Source organism: Aspergillus campestris (assembly GCF_002847485.1).
Source record: "Aspergillus campestris IBT 28561 chromosome Unknown P168scaffold_1, whole genome shotgun sequence".
Lineage (NCBI taxonomy): Eukaryota > Fungi > Ascomycota > Eurotiomycetes > Eurotiales > Aspergillaceae > Aspergillus > Aspergillus campestris.
In genome coordinates, this window is record NW_020194336.1 from 4,562,674 (window position 1) to 4,579,390 (window position 16,717).

A 16,717-nucleotide genomic window follows, 5' to 3' on the forward strand; every position below is an offset into this window, starting at 1 on the left:
TTTGGAGCTAGCTGGCTACCTACCTACTTGGGTATAGAACTATGGGGAGTGTAGTCCGTCGAACGGAGTCAGTCACGAGGGTGGGTGAAAGTGCGGCAAATCAGTGGAGACGCCGTCGTCCACCGAGACTCAGTTATGAATGTGATTATGATTTTTTTATGATTAGTTTATTTTTTCTTTTCTTTTTCGCTGCTCAGCATCTCCGCGGGCTGTGGGACCAAGCTAAGAGGGCCGGTCGTGGTAGTAGTAGTAGTAGTAGTAGTAGTATCGTAGTATAGTATGCATACGGTCTGTTTTACCCATGGTTCACGAGGTCAATAGTCTCAATCTACCTGGAACCCTGGTTACTATTATCGAAGTTCTGCGTAATCTCCCAGGGACAGGGGGGTGGTCCAGGGAGCGGAGATTGTTTGTCATTTGTTGATTGATTGAGTATTGTTGAGCCATGACTGGCTGGAAAAGGAAAGGAAATTCTTCGGCCTTTCTGGAAGGGTTGGAAGCGACTAGAAAGGGGCGGTACCATGGTTTGCCTCCCAGCCACCGGCTCCCACAACCCACCAGCACCCAACAAACGACGCGTCGATCTATGAGGTGTTATTATCGTCTATTTTCAATTGGACGGGCATACCTTGACAAGAATAGGACAGCACAATCTATTTGTCTCGGTAATAGTCATGGAGGAAGAAAGGGGCGTAGCAAGCATGCAGGGAACTTGCCGAGTTACGCCATGATTAGCGCATGCGTCAGGAGACACGTTTAGATCACCAATAGTCTGCCGGTCGGGGATCTCGGCGTGGCCATCTATCGAATGCTAGTCCCTTGATCCCTGTCAGTGAGGACGCCGAACATGAGTCGAAGATGATGGAGGATCGTCGAGCCGGTTCCGACCGTACTATATCGTCGTGTGCTTGCTGTACGATCTTACGGATACGTCCTACCTGGTTCAGATGGCAACCGAACTAAGTATCAGACTTGTTGAACTAGATAGGTCTTGTTCGTTGGACCGTGTCGAGAACATAGATCTAATAGCGCCAACGGCTCCCTCGTTGGCTGCCTTCTTGACTCTCGAGGACATTTAGTTCCTGCCTAGAGTGAGCCTAGTAGTTAGTTACTCGGTAGTCTGTCTCAAGTACGCATGGATGTTTTACATGTTGATCGCTGCACCGACCAACAGGAGGCCGGGCTTTGGCCAATGCATAGTCGATGAGACTATCGGATTGCTCCGTAATCGCTGAAATATGAACCCCGTTTCTTTGTAGATATGTATTCTGATATTGTTGTTTGCCTGTCTGATTGCCACTATGGTGTCATAGAGTGTAGTGATTGATATCGTGATGTTCCATGTGATTCTTCGATAGCATTCCACGAAGTATCCGTATCCTTACCGCACACTTCCATGCGAGCTACTGTCTTGTCTACAGATCTGGGGATCTCCTCGGCAGGTGGCAGCGGCGTTTAGGTTACCTGCCCGAGTATGATCGCCTAGTCGCCGGACCAGAGGGGTGTTTAATTCTCAGGCGAGGTATCCATCTCGAGTCCCTAATTGGTAATCTTCCACGAGTGACAGACTGACAGGGTGAGCCAGACCAGCAGCTAGACCCCCTTGGGATTAACAAGTGGACGACTGTCGAAGCTTTATGCCACCCATCCTTGAGGCTTTTCCCAGCAAGGCAAGTCCACCGTCAACGGTTGCTGTGAAGAGCACTAGTCCGAAGAGCCATGGACGATAGTTGCCCTGACCGTCGCATTCTGTTATTCTGTTACCTAACAACACTGCACTAGCCGAGGCCGGGACGCCAAGGTTGGAGCGTCGGGGTCTGTCTGTGCAGTGTCCTCAGGCTCTAAGGCTGCACTGGCCAATGGGATGGGAGCGGTGCTTAGCAGCCAATCAGAGAGTGACGATAACAAGAAGCCAGAATCCACCAATCACAGGGCTGGCATAACTTTCGCCTCAACGGAGCCTCCGCTTTGGGAAGTGTCGTCCGCCGCTCTGATTGGTTTCCACTGTTGACCGGCGGGATGTCAGTGGAATTCTGGATGCCTGAGTTGCAACTTGCACCTCACGCTGGAGGAATCGAGTCTCCAACAGTGTCCACTGTGAATAGTCCACTGTCCGCAATCCACTCCATCCTTACTCCGACCGTTGAACGTTGCGCAGTCACCGCCAGAAGGTTCGAGCAGAGTTGCACAAAGAGTTTGCGCAAGGGATCCGACCGACTGAGAACATCCTTCGATGACTCGTTGATGGTGACACCAGCGGTGTTACGATCGGGTCGACGCGTGGGTGCAAGACAAGACCCAGACCTCTGACTCAAATTATTGATTCATGGATGTATCTGTACTCCTTAACTACAACGTCTTAGTAGTAATGTTACCCTGGCCATTTGGAAAATCGGCCGAGGATCTCGTGAACTGCCCCCGACACAGTAGGTAAGCAGACGAGGACAAGTGGATGAGTGGGCTCTGGTGGGATCCGCGTCGTGGGTGGACTGTGGACTGTGGAGTTCCCCGAAATGTGGACCCTCAGACTAATCAGAATTCTGATTTTAAGAGATTCAACCGGCTAGGACTTTCTTCCACCCGGTCTCCCTTCCGCCCGGTTGGGCTGGACGGGCTCCCGTGTGAAGGGATAGGAGAAGATGGCCATGCCGGACAGGGAACAGGGAGGGATCGAGTCCGCCGTACTTCTGGTTGGACGGATCCTCACCCGGCGAGAAGGAGGGTTACCAAGTGACCTAACCTCGAAGTCACCCCCGCAACCGGGGTCGCATGTAACATCTTGTGGTGTTAAAGGAGTGGGATCTGGATACTTCTATCCTTCCTCTCCTGGTGGCGGATGGAGAGTTGGAGAAGGATGGGGAGGGATGGAACTTGGCTCCATCCACTGGTACCATCCACTTCTTTCCCGTTGCAAGTGGGGGAGGATTCGTAGGAAAGGAAGGGCCTGAAGAGGAAGGGTGTCGTGCCAACCCGTCCGTGATGTTATTGCCACGTCTAGCACGGAGTCAGGATTCAGATCACCCTTGGCGATGACCGAAGAATGATGTATCATGTACGTTCTTTCATCCTTCGTGTTCTTACTTTCCGGGCGTTCTTTATCTTTATCTTGTTCCTTTTTTAGAGTTTAGGAGTTGACCCTCGAGAGGAAGAGGTCAAAGGATGATGGAGGATGGGAAGGATGATTGATAGGCGTGGGAGGATCACAAAAAGCGGTCAAGAAGTGCAGGGATAGAGGAGACTCTTGTTGGCTCAACAACAGATTCACCACTAGTCCAGTGCATCCCCACTGATGACAGACATAATCATCTTGGCCTTTGGATCTCTCATGGAGAATGTCTCCAGCCATGCAAGTCAGTTGGTAACAGACCAACATCCACATCACATCCACAGTAGAATCAACAACATAGACAACACTAGTAACAACATAGACAACACTAGAGGTGATGAGTCTCTGGGACTACACAGACTACAAGGAACACATGTTGCACTATCAGCGTTACTGGACACGGACCGAACAGGAGCGCGAAGGACGGGATTATGGGATTCATCCTCGGTAGAAAGCCGTTCCCCTTAGAGTTTAGGGGAGAGCAGGAATGCATCCGATTCTCCCGGACTACTCTCGGAGGACTGTGTGTCATAATTATCTATCAATCCGGTAAACGCTTGGCTGACCAGAAGAAGAACTCCCCCAGTCATTTCGGAGATGAATCAACCATAGGACTCGATCAAACCAGACAGGGGGTTAACAGGGAGGAAACAGGTTTCTCCTGTGAATACTCCGTATACATCCTTCTAACATGAATCAATCTCACGATAGAGGGGAGGAGGAGAGGAAGTTCCGTACGACCTTTGAATCCAATTAATTCCAATATTTCCACCATTTCCAAGCAGAATAATACTACATAATATGATCCATAATAAAAATATTATAATATTAATATTAATTATAATATAAACCGCCTCCGATCAACTCTCCAACCGACTCCACCCATTGCGTTTCTTCGGGACTTTCTAGCCTCAACCTTTTATGGTTCTCTCCAATCTCCCAGTCTACTCAGATCCGAACCCTTCGGCTGACTTTTAGGATTATATTAATTGAATCCCCATAATTTTAATTAATTCAATTCACCATAATAATTATATATATATATATTCCTGATTATATTTATTATTTAATTATTCCTTACTATCCCCGCCCCCCCACTGGCGCATGGCAAATTCGAACGCCCGTCACTTCCCGCCGTTTTGCTTCTCGCTCTTGGCCTGCAACGTCGACCGCCATACTTAGTCCGCTCGTCCCCGCGCGATCTAATCCTCTTTCTCGTCCACTGCAACGGTGTTGTCAGTTGTACTCGCTGTACTCTCTGTACTTTACTACTTCAACTATCCTCTTCTTTCCCCATATTCTGGTTCCCAGATTCCAACTACCGGATACCACGTTCTTCCTTATTCCCGAGTTCCATCCCTTCGGTTCTGAAGGATATAATCTCTCAATCTCCTCTCGATATCTTCTCGATATCCTCTCGATACTTCTACTCAATTGCATCTTCCTCGATTATCGCCTTCCTATTATTCCTCTGTTTGGTGGTTCACTCCTGTGTGCTCGTCATCGAACCGTTCACTCTATTCACCGTCTATCCTTTTGAGCGATGCTTACCTGGTTTCGTCCGCTTTGCTCCTCTTCGCCTCACCTCCTTTAATTGCAACGTTATCCCTCGATAAGAACCGAATTCATTTCTTGACTCGACTCAAGATCTTGCGATCTGTTTCTTTACACCTCTTTGTTCCTTTCTCCCCAACCCTACTTGCCACTTCAACACCGACCATCCACCATGGCTACTCATGTCGTCACCGCTACCACTACCTCTCCCACCCCTTCCGGCAACCAATTCTCCGTCTACGGGCAACCTTCCCCTGTGAATTCGGCCACCGCCACTCCCTCCAACAACTCACCGACTTCTCCGCGGCAACAATATCTACCGCTCAATAACCGTCAATTGCGCCCGCCCAAGGCCCCCTTGTATGTTCCCGCGGCCTTGCGCCCGACAGAGCGCCCGCAGAAGCATTCGCCCCCAACTCCTCCACGCAGTGTCCATGGCTCCCTCGACAGCCTGAACGATGGAGAGGAGCAGACCGTCAGTAGCCGTCGCTCCACCATGGACAGCACCACCAGCGCAGGAGTGAGTAGACTGGCTGAGAACGAGTGGATGCGACATGAACATCTGGGCCAAGTTACCGGTCTTCCCACGCGGGATCATTGGAAGGTGAGCATCCTCTTTTTCCTTTTATTCCTCTCCTTTTATTGTGCATGATCCCAGGGGTCGGGATCCTTATATATCCCATTGGATGGCGTGAGCATGCCTCGAGATGTCGCACCAGTCGGTCGATCACGACGAATGGCGTGCTCGCTCATCAATGACTACCATAATGGATTTGACAACGTGATGCTAACGACATGTGACAGGCTGATGCAGCTTCACCCAACTGCGACTCCCCCACCTGCCGCTCCTCCTTTGGAATCTTCCTCCGTCGGCATCACTGCCGCCACTGTGGGCATGTCTTTTGCTCCTCTCACACCCCCTTCCACGTCCCCCTCGACCAGTCCGCCCGCTTCCACCCCGACGGGGTGCCGTCGCGGGCATGCGACCTTTGTTGGCACGCCTTCCAGCGCTGGGAAGAGTCCCGCTCCGACCGTCTGAATAAGATCCAAGGCGCGATTGACGAGCAGTCCTCCAGCTCTGGCTCCGAACGTGACCCCTCCGAGACTCAAGAATCCTCGCCGGTCGAGGGCCCTCGAGCCAAACTGGCCGCGATGCTTGGTCCCAACCCCACCGAGATAGCCGCGAGCGTTCCGCGCGGCTGGAACTGGAGTACCTTTTAATATGCCCTACGAACCCCACGCCTGATTCACCTGTTACGATACGATACCACGTCCGCCGTTCCATTGGACATTGCGCTCGCTGCGGACCTACTTTTCTACCCACGCCCGTTTTAGATTACCATTAGCCTTTTTTCTCTTTCTCGACTTGATGCCCTTTTTCTTCCTTCGTTCAGTGATTCCGTGTTGGAGTCCGGTCTTGTTTGCTTGACTGTTTTGGAGTGCTGCCTTTTTTTTTTTTTTTTCTTTTTTTTTTTCTCTACACGGGTCACTCCCAACCCACTAATGTCATCACGCGATCGTCATAGAGACGGGGGGTTATTTCTTTCGTTGTTTTTCCTTGATACTCAGGATACCCCGTCATTTTTTTTTCTTCATCGTTCGGCGATCTTATGCCATTTCGAGCCTTCGTTTCTGCTGTTTTTTCTGAGATCGGCGTTGATTATTTTACATTAGTTGGCATGTTGGGTTTTTCGGTTATAGAGGAGTTGGTCTGATTGATTGATCTGGAGGAATTGATAGTTGATATACGATTAATCTATCTATATCCTAACATTACTTCATCTTGTTACCGTAGCTGTAGTCGTATCTACTATAGTTCACTTGACAGACGCCTTCGGTTCAATCTATATTGCCAGATATACATCGCGCCTGTACCCAATTGGCGCCGTTACAGCATATAGTCGCTTAGCTTGAGTTCAATATTTTGTATAGCATCATGATCTCCATCTGATGTCCCTAACCTATAAAAACGGTTCAGTTGAAAGAGGGACAATCCCACGATACTACCTAGGCAGGTACTCAATGTGTATTTTATAGGCTGTATCATGGTAGGAGACATCGTCCAATAGATCTTCTACCGCGCAGATAGTAGATGTGTAGAGGTCACGTTGAGATCTGGCGGTAACGCAGGTGGTGGCATCACCTGATCTCTGTGCTCTTGAAGCTTATGTTATCTTGATTCAATCCTTGTCTTTATATCTCTCTCATTCCTATATAAGGTGTATATTATTCACTTCCTGTTCCCCTGTCTTGCCTACTTCCCATCCTTCTCGGTATATCCTCGTGCTGCCAGTGATATGTGTCGTGAGATACTTACCAGATCGTTGGATATAATATCCCAGTCATGAATTGCTGAGGGTTGCTTCGTGCTTAGTGGCGACGAAGAAGCATACGAAGTTCAAAACTGGAATGCTGCATCAATTGCCCACATTCCGAACCCACTCCGGCATTGGACCGAATTCTGTGCATTCTCGGAAGCTCGGCATGCATTATGCATGACAGCTCGCTTCCAGCTATGACGGTTAGCTGTCTTTCTCTCTCCCACAACTCTTCCTTTGGTGAATGTTCAGGCTGACGACGTCTACTTGCCTTCTTTTGGAGATCGACTGCTGCAACCGATCTCCAAAGACTAAGTGGTCAAGCATGGTAGATCCCCGGATTTGAGACCAGAAACCACGAATCCTTGTTAGTGTCAGGATGTCGCACCATATAGTTCATTCATCACCCCGGGTTACCCTTTCACATGACATGGCATGATGCTGCTGACTCTCCACTTCAGTATCATCTCCACGTGAAGCTTGGCTGATTTCCCCGCATACAAATCCTTCATTAGTCCACTGGATGGACGATCGTGACGGGACCACCCAATGAACGAGACTACCACCATGAATGAAGCCCTCGCTGACCCACCACCTATCCTTGCCGCGTCCCTGGTTATTTTCTTTGTTTTTCGAACACACACCCCGAAATGAGTTCATCTCCAAACAATGTCCGCAGCCTCGGCTTTCCCCTCCTTTTCTTCCCCGCGGGATCCCCGGGTTGGCTGCGACATAAAGACCAGGCCATTGGTTCTCTCTTATTGTCTTATTGAAGGCCGAGAAGTTTCTGAGAGACAAGGCTTGAGAATTCGCCCCCACATCGCGTCGCCATTGGTTCACCTGCCTCGCCAAGTCCGCTCGCAAGCTCTACTGCTCTGGGCACCCACCAGCTGCTCAACGTGGAGAAGGAAGGCGCTACTACCTGTCAAGTACATTAGGTATCGCCCATCTGGGCCGCCGGACAATTACATTCACTTCCTCTTTTTCACTCACTCCCTCCCTTGTCATTAATACTATAATACTACCGGCCGAGCTTCATCGCCACCTGTTATCTTTTTTCTTCTCTCATTCAACTGTCCTTTTTAATCCACTATTCATCCTTATCCTATCCATCCTCGGGTTGCTATACAAGTCGATTTCTGAGGACCCTCTGTCATCCACGCAGGATCCTTGCGATATCCTAATTCATCCTGCCTATAACTGTCTTGAGATAGCCTGGCATCATGGCTGACCAGACCATCCCATACACTCCCTTGCCAGTGTCAATCCCCCCCGTCTCCCAGGAGCAGTTGTTCTCCGAGCTGCAATGGACTACGCTCTTGTCGATCGCCAGCACGGTCGTCCCCAGAATCCGCAGCAGGGGAGGGTCGAGATCCTCGTCCGATAAACAGGTGTCCAAGGCAGTCTATGACCAGGCCCTTGCTTCGTTGACTGCTAAAATTCACGACCCGGATGCCGGCGTCATCGCCGCCCAGTACTTGGCAGAAGACGTGTCGACAAACGCCGCCTTTCGCGAGAATATCCAGCGTCTGTTCACGACCTACGTCCACCAAGAGGGCCGAAACGGCATCAGTCTTATTTTGAATGTCCTCAAGTACGTCGTGTCTGGGCGTCCCCGATTGGATGATGCGTGAAGCTGACAGTGTTATAGTACCAGAGCCGGCTCCCTGCTCCTGACCGGGTCCATGACGCCGTTCCAGAACCAACCATTCGAAGTCCGCGAGAATGTCTTCCGCGGATGGGAGACGTCCCGGTTAAAGCCCCTTCGTGCCGTCTTCCGCGCCTTGTCCGCCATCTCCAGGCGGACGTGGATCGTCACCAGCCCTACCGCGTTGCAGGCCATCGGGTTCCCCCAGGTTCCCGCCCATGGGCAACCGCGGGACAGTCATCCCTTTGAATTCCTTGGCTTCCCCGGTGGTGATCGCCCCGAGATTATCGAAACCGACGTGGTGATCGTCGGTAGTGGCTGCGGCGGCGGCGTGGCGGCCAAGAATCTCGCGGAGGCGGGCCACAAGGTGATCGTTGTCGAAAAGGCCTACCAGTACTCCTCGCGCAACTTCCCCATGAGTTTTGACCAAGGTTTCGTCAGTATGTTCGAGGGCTCGGGGGCAGTGACGACGGACGATGGCACCATGGGCGTGTTCGCCGGATCTGTCTGGGGCGGCGGTGGCACCGTCAACTGGTCGGCGTCCCTCCAGACCCAGGGCTATGTGCGCCAGGAGTGGGCCGACGGTGGCCTGCCCTTCTTTACCTCGATGGAGTTCCAAAACAGCTTGGACCGCGTGTGCGAGCGCATCGGTGCCAGTTCGGAGTACACCCGTCACAACCACCAGAACCGGGTGCTCCTGGAAGGCGCCCGGAAACTGGGATACTCGGCCAGCGCGGTACCCCAGAACACGGGGACTCACGAGCATTACTGTGGCCACTGCACGATGGGCTGCCACTCAGCTGAGAAGCAGGGCCCCACCGAGACGTACCTCGCGGATGCGTCCAAGGCCGGTGCGCAATTCATCGAGGGATTCCATGTCGACCGGGTCCTCTTCACCAACACGAAGGCCGGCCGTGTGGCGTCTGGTGTTGAGGGCACGTGGACGTCGCGAGACGCCTGGTGCGGTCAGTCCGGGCCGACTGCCATCAAACGCAAGGTCATCATCAACTCGAAGAAAGTGGTCGTTTCGTGCGGGACTTTGCAGAGTCCTTTGCTTCTGCTGCGCAGTGGCATTAAGAACCCGCAGGTCGGCCGGAATCTCCATTTGCATCCGGGTAAGCCCTTCCCACCCCACCTCCTCTCCTCTTTCCAAGGGAATGCCGTTACTGATATGTATAGTTGTCATTGGGGGAGCCGTCTTTGATGAAGAGACCCGTCCGTGGGAAGGGGCCGCGCTGACCACCGTGATCGACGAGTTTGAGGACCTTGACGGACACGGCCACGGTGTCAAGGTCGAATGCCTGACCATGTTGCCGCCGGCATTCCTCCCGGCGTTCACGTGGCGCGACGGGCTGGATTGGAAGATGTGGACGGCCAAGCTGTCGCACATGGCGGGCTTCATCACGCTCACCAAGGACCGCGACACCGGTCGGGTGTACCCAGACCCGGTGGACGGACGATTGCGCATCGACTACACGCCGTCGGTCTTTGACCGCAAGCACATCGTGGAGGGGATCGTGACGGCGGCGAAGGTGGCCTACATCGCGGGGGCCAAGGAGTTCCGCACGTCGTACCGCGACATGCCGCCGTTCGTGCGACCGGACCCGGCCAACACGAATTCCGCGGAGGGCACCAACAACGCGGCGCTGCAGGCGTGGATCTCGGAGCTGCGTCGCAAGACGCCGTGCGACCCGGAGCGCACCATGTTCGCGAGTGCGCACCAGATGGGCACGTGCCGCATGGGGTCGTCGGTGCGCAGCAGCGTGGTGGACCCGGAGTGTCAGGTGTGGGGGACTCGGGGGCTGTACGTGATGGACGCGTCGGTGTTCCCGAGCGCCAGCGGAGTGAACCCGATGGTGACCAACATGGGGATTGCAGACTGGGCGAGTCAGAAGTTGGCCAAGTCGTTGGACAAGCAGATGAGCAAGACTAGGTTGTAAGGGGGTGGTGCTGTAAAGCGAGTACATGACTTGGATATGCATAGCCTGAATTATTATCATTATTATCATTAATTCTCCTCATTCTTATTCTTCTTATTCTTCTTGTTCTTCTTATTCTTCTTAATTTTCCCTATCTTACCTTATTGATCCTTCTTCTTCTTTTCTCTTACTAGGCTGATCATCTATAGAGCATTCCACTCTGTGGCATATGCTGACATGAATGACACCATCATATCCTGGCATGTAGCAAGATCTACGGCGTATAAGAATGACCCTGCATACGGATCGCATCTATAACTTTATATAAAGCTATCTATCAACTTGTAGATATTATAGATACCTTATATCTCTTACATTTCAACCTCCATAGTATCGTATCTGTAACTGTTACCTACAGCGCAGAGTAAACAGTCCAAACAAGTAACCCCGCAGTAACGGGCCACACACGGCCTATGAGCACGCGTCAACTACCAGCACTCCACTCTCACTGTTCGATAACATTCGATGAGAGACTCCCTCTCTTTCCGTCCTTCTTTGGGTGGATTATCAACAACCCCGCTGTATTTGTCATCCTTACTACCCCTAACTAGGTGTATACACAGTAGTTAGTTCGTGATGGTGGGTAATGGAGGTAGCCTATTTGTAATCGTGGTCCGTGGCTTAATAACTATCTTGACGGATTGAGTAAACTAGCTGAGCTGTCATTTGGATGACCTTTCCTTACTGGGAACTTGAGATCCTTTGAGATCTATATAAACCCCTCTTTGGTCGTTGTTTGTTTTCAACTACACTGCACTACACTACACACTACACTATCAACACAACATATTGATCCTCTAGTATCATTCATACCATACTACATACATCATGTCTCCCACTCCGTTTGGCCAGATCTGGAGCTATCCTAATAACCCCAGGGTTATGAAGGTACTACTTACCCCTCATCCTCTCCCCACCACGCCTTGAACCCCCCCCCCCCCCCCCCCCCCCCCCAAAAAAAGCCATTGAGCAAGAACCAAATAAAATAGAACAATGCTAATGATATCCCAGGCCCAAGCAGCAGCAAACATCAACAACCTCTCCGTCCCCTACGTCCCGGACTTCGTCATGCGCGAAACCAACCAAACCCCCTCCTTCCTCGCCAAATTTCCCCACGGCAAAGTCCCCGCCTTCGAATCCGCCGACGGCAAAGTCACCCTCTTCGAGTCCGACGCCATCGCGCAGTACATCGCCGACAGCGGGCCCGCCGCTGACCAGCTGCTCGGCGAGACGCCGCTCCGCCGCGCGCTCATCAGGCAGTGGATCTGCTTTGCGGACGGCGACGTCCAGAACCCTGTTATTGACCTTGTGTTGCCGCGGATGAAGTATCGCGCTTTTGATGCCGCTGTGGAGGAGGCGGCTGTTGGGAAGATTGAGAGGGCGTTCCGTACGCTGGAGAAGGCGCTTGAGGGGCAGGAGTGGCTTGCCGGTGGGGAGAAGGTTAGTCTGGGGGATATTACGGTGGCGAGTGCGCTGGTTTGGGGCTTCTCGACTGCTATTGATAGGGAGATTAGGGAGAAGTTCCCTAAGGCGATGGAGTGGTATAAGAGGGTTGTGGAGACGCAGGGTGTGAAGGAGGCGTTTGGGGTGCTGCAGTATGTGGAGAAGAGGGAGGTTCCTGTTTAGATCTTTTATATTTGTCTATTCAGCTAGGTGAATTTAGCTGGTTTGTTTTGAGTCTGTTGTTTCTTCATTGTAGATTGTATTGTCTTCTGTTGTCTTTGGTCGGGTTGTATGCTGCGCTCGCGGGGGATACTATACTATCTAGTAGGGTTTGAAACTTGATCCTCAGAGTAATGAGCCAAGTTCCTCCGTATCACCTCCACATCCTCGTCCGAAAACCCCAGTCGAATAGTCAAATACCCAACAACACCCTCCTCGAACGTTTCGTCCAGCACTTTCAGGAACCCCCTCATCGCCGCCGCCTGCACACCGCACAGCTCCACTAACCCCGGCATCTCTTCCGGCACCGGCGCCCCGACCTGTCCCCGCAGGAACCCCAGCAGTGCCGGGCGCGCAGGCTCAATCCCGATCCGTGTGAGGAGGTAGTCGTACACGATGGCGTCGTCGGAGTAGCCGGCTAGTTTTTCAATAAGGGCGGCGATGACGCCCGTGCGGTCCTTTCCGGCTAACTTAAATTAGCACTCCATATTACAAGCTTGGCTTCTTCGAGGATGCGAAGAAGTCTGTTCATAGATGGGTAAATATTGACAAACCTGAACAATGAACTAGAATAGGCCGCTCCGGGTGGTCCCGTATCTGCTGAAACACCGCCTTGAACGCCGGCTCAGCGCACTCCAGCACCGCAACATACATCTTGACGAACCCGGAGACGCCACCATCCGGTCCTGCAAAATCGCGCGGATTAACAGGCATGGGCGTGAACGCGTACGGCGTCCAGATTGTCTCGACGCCGGGGATGTCAGGGCTGGGGGCGCGCTCGCGCTCCTCCGGCCGACGCAGGTCGAAGATTGTACCTAGATGGAGGGTATCAACGAGGGCGGTTTTACCAGCCGGCGTGATGTGTGTCAAGGCGCCGGAGCGGTAGATGAAGCCCGGGCGGATTGCGGGGGGACCATCATCTTGGGGCGTGCTGAGGTCGCGCAGGTTGAAGAGGCCTGGGATGGAGACGAACGGGCGCTGGGAGAGTATGGCCCCTGTTGGCTGTGGAGGAAGTACCGTGCGGATGTCGGTTGTGAGGAGGGTGGCGAGCTTGGTGGCTTCGTGGTCGTCTTCTTGCGTGGGGGACATGGTGATGTGCAGTGGTCTGGTCTGGTCTTGTCGAGTGATGCGGGGATGGATATGGATGTGGGTGGTGTTATACGAGCATGACTAAGTTGGAGGGGATGGCTCGAGCCTCTTGTCAGCTGTTGATATTGTTCTGGAACTGTCGTATCATATTCTCTTCTGCAGTTTTACCCAGCCTGGCCTGTTCACGTTGGCATTCGTTTCATGTCGTGTGCGCGGAGGACTGCAAGGCGGTGGTGGTGGGGAATAGACGTCATATCCAGCATGCGTAGACTTGGCCGTCACTGCTAGTTTGATTCAACACGACGCTCAGACCTGGCCTGGTCATTGTCAATGGATATGACAAGCCAATGGTCCCACTTCATGCTTTTGAGATATTCTAGGACGTGCAAGTCTGGGCAAGAGAGGAAGAGGTAAAAATAGACGAATGTTCACCTGCATTCCAAACAGTGCAAACAGCATATGGAATGCATAATTATATAATTCTGCACAACTCGATATGCACAGCGCTCGAATCATATCTCCGCATATCCCCGCACTCTTCATCCATCCCAAGTTGCGCGACGGCCTACAGCTCCCAGCTTGCAGTGTTATGGCAGACCTGACGACAGCATCTAATCAATCATCTCCACAGTTTATGAGCCTACCCCCAGAGATTCACCTCCTCATCTCCCACTACCTCTCCTTCCCCTGGGACATCCACCTAAAGCTGACATCCTCCTACTTCAACTCGCTCCTCCCCCGCCTCTCGCATCATGATCTCCTCCAAGCGGAGAAATCCCGCTACGCTACATTTCGACATCTCTACGCCTGTCGGTGCTGTCTACGGCTGCGTTCAGCGGACCAGTTCGCACGACGCATGCTCGAGCGCCGAAGAAGCCGCGGCGGTCGCGATGCACGGAAGCGCTTCTGTGTCGAGTGTGGGCTGACTCCCCGCGCTGAGTCGCAGGAAGCGAGGTATGGGAGGGGTGCTATCATTGATATACAGGGTGTGCTCTATGTGGTGTGTATGGCGTGTCGGAAGCTTGGCATTGCGTGGAGGGAAAAATGGGGGAATATGAGTAATCTGTGTGAGAGTTGTGCTAGAGCGAGGGTGCCGATGGGGAAGGGAGAGAGGGAAAGTCCTGGGGTGAAGGAGGGAGAGGATATGAAGCAAGTATGGAGACATCCTTTCTCTTATGTGGAATCAACGTGTGAGAACAATTCATCTAAAGTTTGTGCTAACAGGAACCTCGCTTTATCAACCCTGTCGAGCAGGATCTTGCGCCGGCTTGTTCTGCAAAAACTGGTCGATCTCCGCCATGACCTCGGGCGTCAGCTTTGGCAGCAATGCCAGACTCTGCACATTATCGGCAATCTGCTCCGGTCGTGACGCCCCCGTGATCACCGACGAGACGTTCTCGTTCTTCAGACACCACGCAAGGGCTAGCTGCGACAATTTCACCCCCAACCGATCAGCCAGCTCTTTCAAGCCCACGACCTTGCGGATCGTGTCTGCCCACTGTTCATCGCCCCATTCACTCCGCAGTTGACCGATGTAATTATCTTGGCTCACGGCGAATCGCGATCCTGGCGGCGGTTGTGCCGTTGCGTCGTTGTACTTGCCGCTCAGAAGGCCCATCTTCAGCGGAGAGAATACCGTCAACCCGATGCCACACCGCGAGTACAGGCGCTGGTACTGGCCTTCGACCTTCTCCCGGTCTAGCATATTGTATAGCGGCTGTTCGACGATGGGCGCAATGAGCCCCAGTGACTTTGCGATCCCACATGCTTCTGTGATCTCGTCTGCGGACCACTCCGAGGTGCCCCAGTAAAAGGCCCATCCTCTATCAATTACATGGTTGAATGCGCGCACTGTCTCCTCCATCGGTGTCAGGCGATCCGGGCGGTGCGCGTAGATAATATCGACGTATTCAAGTTGCAGCCGCTCCAGTGATGCCCGCGTACCCTCGACGATGTGCTTCCGCGAAAGACCATGGTTGTTGATGAGAATTTCGCCATTGGCGAGGCCCCAGTTGAGCTGATTGTGTTAGTAGCTGGTTGGCACGATACTTGGGAGTTTCGGCGAACCTTGGTGGTTATGACAATATCGCTTCGTTTCCAGCCAAGCTTTCTGATAGCGTGGCCCATGACGACCTCGGATTCTCCACCTGCATAGCTGGATTTCCGAGTCAGCTTTATCCGTTCGCGAGAACGAAATGCAGCATGATTCTACCTCTCTGCCGTGTCGAAGAAATTTATCCCGCAGTCGTATGCCTGCTTCATGCACTCCAATGTCGTCTCTGAATACGCAATTCCCATTAGTTGCCGCTTCAGTCGTGTAGAATACAAAAGGCCGTACCGTTTTCAACATGACCTCCAAACCTACCAACAGTATCAAACAAGTAAGCCACACATTTCGTACACCTCTTGAACAACAGCAAGAATAGGAAATACAAACGTCAACCATCCACCCAGCCCTATAGCCGATACGTGTAGGCCCGAATTACCTACTCGTCGGTAGAGCATATCTTTATTCTTGTTCGGCCACGCCATTTCGCTGGAATTTCTCAGCTGTCAATGTCGATAAATCTCACAAAGTCGTCAACTCTTCCCCGCACTCGAGGGGTAGCTGGTCAATTTATCAGGTACTCCGTAGATGGCACGGAGACCCGCTAGCCCAGCTTGTACCAATCAATTGTGCTTGTGAGGCTTGAGCGAGGAGTGGAATACCCTTCGGAGGGAATGCCGCCTTAGCGTTGGAGCCGTCTTCCTTAGTGAGGACTACTACAAGTACCGGAAGGATTGGGCTTCTATAGCGGTGGGTATGTTCTGTCGTGATTAGTGAAGGTGAAGAATCAATGATACTCGAAGTAGCTTGTAAAGTGACTGTTTCTTGTCAATAGTTGGGTGATTTCTTCAAGAGGGGGCCTCTTTCCATATAATCTACCCCGCGCTGTACACACTCCCTAAATACATCAAGGCCCATGAATCTTGAACCCTTCTTTCCATTGGTTCCAGAGCAGGTTAAGGATTGAATTCATTCTGTTGTATATTGATCTACTGTAAGGTCAACTACATACCAATTCCAGATCCATTCTCCTGTCCCTACAGATATTTCAGATTCCACTGCACAGTCTTGAACCCACACATCGGCCAGATTCCGTCGTAGGTGGGGTTCCAGACAGCAATGGCGTGTCGTGCGGAGAGATTAGCGCAATCACTACTTGAGCTATCATGATCCCTGCTACCGTCTAATATAGTGGGGTTTCTGGTATACTGGATTATTCCCCGCCTCATAATGGAAGAACTGAACTTGGATGCCACAGAGGAGCTTATATATGTCTTGTCTAGTTCATGATTTTCTTTACTTGCGCGGAAATGG

The 16,717-nt window shown here is 52.1% G+C and overlaps 5 protein-coding genes across 5 annotated transcripts; 3 read left to right on the plus strand and 2 right to left on the minus strand.

Annotated features, from left to right (window-relative positions):
• Positions 1–4,832: 4,832 nt before the first annotated feature.
• P168DRAFT_278789 (FYVE zinc finger domain-containing protein) lies at positions 4,833–5,881 on the plus strand (the record flags this gene model as incomplete). Its single annotated transcript, XM_024835716.1, has 2 exons — positions 4,833–5,264; positions 5,465–5,881. 2 exons carry the CDS (start codon positions 4,833–4,835, stop codon positions 5,879–5,881), a joined length of 849 nt encoding a protein of 282 aa, XP_024697886.1.
• Positions 5,882–8,201: 2,320 nt separating this feature from the next.
• On the plus strand, positions 8,202–10,566 carry P168DRAFT_278790 (long-chain fatty alcohol dehydrogenase; the record flags this gene model as incomplete). The annotated part of the gene is made up of 3 exons (XM_024835717.1): positions 8,202–8,572; positions 8,630–9,741; positions 9,806–10,566. 3 exons carry the CDS (start codon positions 8,202–8,204, stop codon positions 10,564–10,566), a joined length of 2,244 nt encoding a protein of 747 aa, XP_024697887.1.
• A 731-nt stretch (positions 10,567–11,297) lies between these two features.
• Positions 11,298–12,478, plus strand: P168DRAFT_301831 (glutathione S-transferase family protein). Its single transcript, XM_024838575.1, has 2 exons — positions 11,298–11,493; positions 11,617–12,478. Exons 1-2 carry the CDS (start codon positions 11,434–11,436, stop codon positions 12,229–12,231), a joined length of 675 nt encoding a protein of 224 aa, XP_024697888.1. The 5' UTR covers positions 11,298–11,433; the 3' UTR covers positions 12,232–12,478.
• Positions 11,869–13,806, minus strand: P168DRAFT_301832 (tyrosine-protein phosphatase). Its single transcript, XM_024838576.1, has 2 exons — positions 12,822–13,806; positions 11,869–12,733 (listed from the first exon to the last, which is right to left on the minus strand). The coding sequence occupies exons 1-2, from the start codon at positions 13,354–13,356 to the stop codon at positions 12,366–12,368; spliced, it is 903 nt and encodes a 300-aa protein (XP_024697889.1). The 5' UTR covers positions 13,357–13,806; the 3' UTR covers positions 11,869–12,365.
• Positions 13,807–14,580: 774 nt separating this feature from the next.
• P168DRAFT_332904 (putative voltage-gated K+ channel beta subunit (KCNAB)) lies at positions 14,581–15,888 on the minus strand (the record flags this gene model as incomplete). The annotated part of the gene is made up of 5 exons (XM_024841669.1): positions 14,581–15,373; positions 15,424–15,511; positions 15,569–15,635; positions 15,695–15,717; positions 15,794–15,888. 5 exons carry the CDS (start codon positions 15,886–15,888, stop codon positions 14,594–14,596), a joined length of 1,053 nt encoding a protein of 350 aa, XP_024697890.1. The 3' UTR covers positions 14,581–14,593.
• Positions 15,889–16,717: the final 829 nt, after the last annotated feature.

What these genes read in the sequence shown, in the direction of transcription:
- P168DRAFT_301831 (XM_024838575.1), top strand. Translation starts at nt 11,434, where the DNA reads ATGTCTCCCACTCCGTTTGGCCAGATCTGGAGCTATCCTAATAACCCC. An exon ending in ATAACCCCAGGGTTATGAAG is followed by an intron (nt 11,494 to 11,616) that starts GTACTACTTACC and finishes ATGATATCCCAG; the next exon opens with GCCCAAGCAGCAGCAAACAT.
- P168DRAFT_301832 (XM_024838576.1), bottom strand. Translation starts at nt 13,356, where the DNA reads ATGTCCCCCACGCAAGAAGACGACCACGAAGCCACCAAGCTCGCCACC. An exon ending in TATTCTAGTTCATTGTTCAG is followed by an intron (nt 12,734 to 12,821) that starts GTTTGTCAATAT and finishes AATTTAAGTTAG; the next exon opens with CCGGAAAGGACCGCACGGGC.